The sequence below is a fragment of the Oppia nitens genome, unplaced genomic scaffold, assembly GCF_028296485.1.
Source record: "Oppia nitens isolate AA-2021 unplaced genomic scaffold, nextdenovo-longstitch-racon4-pilon3 scaffold7_pilon_pilon_pilon, whole genome shotgun sequence".
Taxonomy (NCBI): Eukaryota; Metazoa; Arthropoda; class Arachnida; order Sarcoptiformes; family Oppiidae; genus Oppia; species Oppia nitens.
In genome coordinates, this window is record NW_026533251.1 from 1,458,172 (window position 1) to 1,464,186 (window position 6,015).

Sequence of the window (6,015 nt, forward strand, 5' to 3'; positions counted from 1 at the left end):
AATCATAATATAATATGTTTTAATTATATATAAAACTAAAAGTTTTTTATATGAATTATATTTATTATAAATTTGATAATAAATATAACATATATAATATTTATATTTTTAAAATTTATTTCAAATTATACTATTTTGTTTAAGCATATGTTTTTTTGTAGCAAATTTATTAAAAATGTTGTTAAAATCTTAATTAAAATATTTTAATAAAAAGCAATCTGTTTTGTTAAGTGTCTATTAGGTTCTCTCATTTGAGTGGACACAATAAAAGTAAGTTTTACTATTGTAATTCAGTTTAAACTATTGTTGATTAGTATATATTCACTGTTTATTTTTAATTTTATGTGATTTTTATTGATTAACTCGACTAATAACAAAAATAGTAAAAAATATAATTTATAAAATGTATGCAAAATTTCATATAACAATTAGAAACTAATTATTAATATAAAGTTGATTTCAACAATAGTAAAAACAATATGTATAATTGTAACGACATTTGTTACATGCGATCGGGACAGAGACCGCTTTAGTAATCGATACCGGGATGAGGATTTGGATGGCAATAAAACTCAAAACAATAACCGGGATCAAAATCGGGATCAAAATCGGGATCAAAATCGGGATCAAAATCGGGATCAAAATCGGGATCAAAATCGGGATCAAAATAAGGATTAAAATCGAGATCGTGAGGATCGCAGCCTTGTTACATTTTAAAAATTAAATTTATCAAAAACTGTACATGGTAATTTATTCAAATATAGATTATAATTGTCATTCTTCAGGAATTCTCCAAAATATATTTCTTTTAAAACATTTAATTTGCTATTATTTGATACATTTATCACTGTTTTTCTGCCATTGATTTCAATAAACGACTTGTGAAAGGTCTCTGTTGTCAATATATTTGATAACAAATCAATAGTCAACGACTGGTTAGAACCGTCGGCAAAGAAGAAGGCGTGGGAATCAATTCGACGATACTATTAGACGACAAATCTAAGCGATGTAAAGCTGTTTTCAAAATTATAATTATAATATAATTAAATTTATTAAAATATTCAATAATTTTTAGATATTTTAATTTTATGGGCTATGAAAATAGCTTTTAAATCATAAAAGGCATAACTGTTAACTTTAGTAATATCACTATCACTCACTTCAATAGTGGTTACTTTCATATGACTATTGAAAGAATATTCTGGTATTTCAATGATATGACTGTTTTTTATTGTAATTTCTTTTAATCGAACAAACTTTTAGAAAAAAGTAGTTCATTGAAATCTATATGTGTGTGTGTCTGTTGGTTTCAAGTTGCGAATTTTGAAATTTTATTTCAGATTCGGTTAGAGGACTACTAATAATGTATTGAAAAGTTGCATCAAAATTTTGATATCTCTTTGGGAACATAGACAAAATAGCGGCCAAAGTAAAAAATTTTTTTTATTAAGTATAGATTTGAATAAAGCATCAAAAACAAGCATAAAATTATGCATTAAAATTTTGATATTTCTTCGAGAACATAAAGAAAATGACGTCCAAAATTTTTAAAAATTTTAAAAATAGATTTGAATAAAGCATCAAAAACAGGCATAAGAAATCCGCATTAAATTTTTGATATCTCTTCGGGAACTTAGATAAAACGGCGGCTAAAGTAAAAAAATTAGGTAAAAATTTTTAACATTTAGAATTGCATAGAGCATCAAAAATAAGATATAATAAATTTTACTTTGCGTGTTGATCTACCGATGATAGCCAGCGATGGTAATTAATGGACAACGAGTTTAATGATAATTAATTTATTAATTGATTGGATGTAAAGTAATGGTTGTGAGAGAGTACGTGAGTGAGTGCCTGTGCGGACTGATTGTTAGGATCGGCAAGTATATAAAATTTTAGGACAATTTTAACCTTTAGAATTGTAAAGAGCAACAAAAATAAGATAATAAATCAAAATTATTTTTTTATTTTTTCAAAAATGGCGGCAAAAGTATAAAATTTTTAAAAAATTTTAACGTTTAGAATTGTGTTATAAAAATTATGATATAATGAATTAGCGGAATATATGGCTGCAAGTTTAAAAATTGAATTTATGATAATGTAGTTATGTATGCTAATGTAGTTATGTATGCTAATGTTTGTAATTCTAAGATTTATATTAATATAGAAGTAATTCAGTAATTTATTTTATAAATCTGTTATTACATACATGACAAAACTTGTTTATTTTTTCATATTGTATCATTTGATATCCCTCATGACTAAAATTGAGTTTATATTGTCATTCTGAATCATTTGATACAAAACATGACTATAGTATAGTTCATTTTGCCTTGCTGAATCATTTGATACCCTACATAACTATATTTGAATTTACTTACTTATTCTGTAAGTATTTCATGACTAAAATTGAGTTTATATTGTCATTCTGAATCATTGGATACCAAACATGACTATAGTTGAGTTTATTTTGCCTTTCTGTATCATTTGATACTCTATATGACTATTGTTGAATTTATTTTGTCTGAATCATTTGATGCCATACAAGACAATCGTTGAGTTTATTTTGCCATTCTGAATCATTTGATACCCTACATAACTATATTTGAATTTACTTACTTATTCTGTAAGTATTTCATGACTAAAATTGAGTTTATATTGTCATTCTGAATCATTGGATACCAAACATGACTATAGTTGAGTTTATTTTGCCTTTCTGTATCATTTGATACTCTATATGACTATTGTTGAATTTATTTTGTCTGAATCATTTGATGCCATACAAGACAATCGTTGAGTTTATTTTGCCATTCTGAATCATTTGATACCCTACATGTCTATATTTGAATTTATTTTGTCTGAATCATTTGATAACTTACATGACTATAGTTGAGTTCATTTTGTCAAACTGAATTATATGATACCTCTCTAATAATTTTAAATTATTATTCTATAATAAAATGCGAACATATTTTATGCCATAAAAGTTTGTTCTGGCAATGCTCTATAAGCATTTTCACTGGTTTTTTCAATGATTTTAATGCTGTAAATATTGAACATCCATTTTCAGTTGAATTGTTTTATATAATAAAATATAAAATTATTAAATATCAATAACTAATTATTATTAACAATTATTGTTATTATTCTATATTATTACCTAAAACTAGTATTTATAGCCTCAAACTTTGTGACCCATTTTTCCAAACCTTTGAATGCCTTGGGATTCGACACATTGCAGATGATTGCAACCAATGAAGCGAATAGTTTCAAAAGTAATACCAAAATACAAGTCGTCTCTTAGCTCTGGTATCTTTGAAGTTCAAAGTTTGAACCGATTAACTCAAATGTCTGAAAGTGTCAATTCTCTGGACTGGTATTGATATTTGCTATTGCATTGAATATATGATTAAAATTGATTTTGTCTGTTGTGTTACATGTGATTATTTGTTGTTTACAACTACAGGGATATATATCGTACATATCCGGACACAACAGTTTGATGGCAATGGTTGTCGGCATTGGAGTTGTACTGGAATTGGATATTATTTTTGTTTCATAATATTCTGGTGTAAAAAGTGGTGATGTTTTAATGTATTGTACTGTATATTGTGGTTATAGCTGTCGTAATAGAGTTTATTGTTGTTGATTAACATTGGATTTTTATTTTATAAATCTTTAATAAGTGATATACTGTTAGATTCAAACTGTTTACTCAAAGTAAATATTAATATAAATTTTATTTATGAACATAAACTAAATTATCTTAATTAATAAATAATTAATAAATAAAAATTAAATATTATTATTATTATTATTATTGGTAGACATTAAATAATTCAAAATAAATAAACTAAAAATATAAAAACTATATTATTTTATATCGAGTTATTTTCTCTAATGAATTGAGCGGCTCTTTCGGCAATCATAATAGTGACCGCATTTGTGTGTCCATTAGGAATCTCCGGTATAACCGATGCGTCCACTACTCGTAAATTAGACACACCTTTGACTGAAAGCCGAGAGTCAACCACAGAATTATTATCACTGTTAGTACCCATTCTTTAATATAAAAATCAATTATATTGTCTTTACTTTTCAAAACTATCTTTTATTATTATGTCATTACCTACAGGTGCCGACAAAGTTGTAATAACTTCTGGCCAGTTGTCTGACATGACATCTCAAGTAGTCATCGCATATATCCATATCATCGCATAGCCTACAGCCAGGTATAGGAGGAAATATAGTAACACCATCTAACGGAACCTGTACTGTGATATAAACAGTTCGGCGAACGGCATCCAAAATGGTCTCAAAGTCCCGATGTTCGACCAAATATTGTGGATCTACTAATGGCGGTCCGTATGGATTACTGGCATTCAAACGTACAGTTCCTCTGCTTATAGGACGGGCTAACACTGGATCTAATGCCATGTAATATCCGCCAACATATTGACGCCAATAGTCAGTCCATTCTTGACTATTATAAAAATACCGGTAATTAAAACAATACTATAAATATATTTTTAAACAATAAATACTTACGTTTTGTTTATATATTGAGAGACAGTGGCATTCAAGTCGTCGCCAAAATATTCAACAACAGCTATAATCATAGCGTCGGGCCAGTCGTCTCCGCGTCGGTTGTATCGTGTATTAAGATATGTCACACCATCCGGATGATGGGCTAATGGGCCACTAGACGAAGTGTAATAATTGTATAGATTTTCAATTGTAAAGTATGGTAACGGATCAATAAGTGATGTATTGTCAATACGGTAGTAAAGGGGCACAAACACCATGTCGTGTAAATTATTGCCAACCGGTAGATCTAATAGCACCGGTATGTTTAATGCACTTAAATGATCTCTCGGACCAATTCCCGACAACATGAGAACTTGAGGCGAATTTATAGGACCTGTCCATTAAGTAATATAACTATTAAAAATTGTCTTATTAAGAGAGAAATAATACCTGCGCTCACAATAACTTCACGAGTGGTTGTAACGACCAAATTATTAATACCGTTTCTACTGTAGAGCACACCCGTAGCCCTTAATTCACGACCGGTAGTCCTCTCTAATAAAACTCTCTTGACATGAGCTCTGGTCAATACATGAAGATTAGTGCGATTATAGCGTTCAATGTAAGCATTGGCTGTCGTGGACTTAATACCGGTGCTGTTATTCCAAAACATCTGAGCAATGGTCGTACCTAACAATAAAAAAATATCTATAAAATTAATTAAAAATTTTATCAATAATTTAATTACCATATTGTTGTTCTCCATTAATGTCGACAATTGGTATACCGAGACTATTGGCTGCTTTCATAAAAGCCACAATAACCGGATCGGGTATTGTCTCAGTTGATACACTGATAAGTCCATTCGTGTTGTGAAAAGCAGAGTTAGAGTTGACTACATTTTGGTCGGTATTGTTTTCAGACATCAAAAAATAGGGCAAAACTCTATCAAATGACCAATCAGTGAGACCGTACATCTGCGCCCAGTTATCATAATCACGTCTATTACCCCTATTGTAAATGTCCCAATTGGTGACCGATGAACCACCTAACACTTTACCTGTCGATGCATTTAAATGATTTTATTATCGATTAAAAACATTGAAAGATATTATATATATATATAAATTGACTGATACTGTACTTACCTCTTGAGATAAAGAAGTCAGGATAGGCTCGACCGGCACTGGTTTGTGGTACGACGTGATAATTCCAGTCAAACTCACCGCCCACTAGAAACAGAGTATTTCCCGGCATATCTGTTATCACTGATTGCTGTCCACCCGCTTCCAGAAGCAACACATTGACCGCTGGATTTTCGGCCAATCGAGCGGCCAAAACACATCCGGCAGTACCGGCGCCCACCACTATGTAATCATATTGTGTATTGTTGGCCGGTGTCGGACCACTGCTGTAATGGTTATGTTGTATTTGTCGCTGTAATGTAATTATAGCGACAGTTAGTAATTGCAGAGTAAGACTAGTCAT

General features: G+C 29.9%; 1 protein-coding gene across 1 annotated transcript; it reads right to left on the bottom strand.

Moving 5' to 3' along the window:
* Nucleotides 1-3,878: 3,878 nt before the first annotated feature.
* On the bottom strand, nt 3,879-6,015 carry LOC128963357 (L-sorbose 1-dehydrogenase-like). Its single transcript, XM_054309861.1, has 6 exons — nt 5,676-6,015; nt 5,276-5,587; nt 4,978-5,217; nt 4,549-4,921; nt 4,130-4,483; nt 3,879-4,062 (listed from the first exon to the last, which is right to left on the bottom strand). The coding sequence occupies exons 1-6, from the start codon at nt 6,013-6,015 to the stop codon at nt 3,879-3,881; spliced, it is 1,803 nt and encodes a 600-aa protein (XP_054165836.1).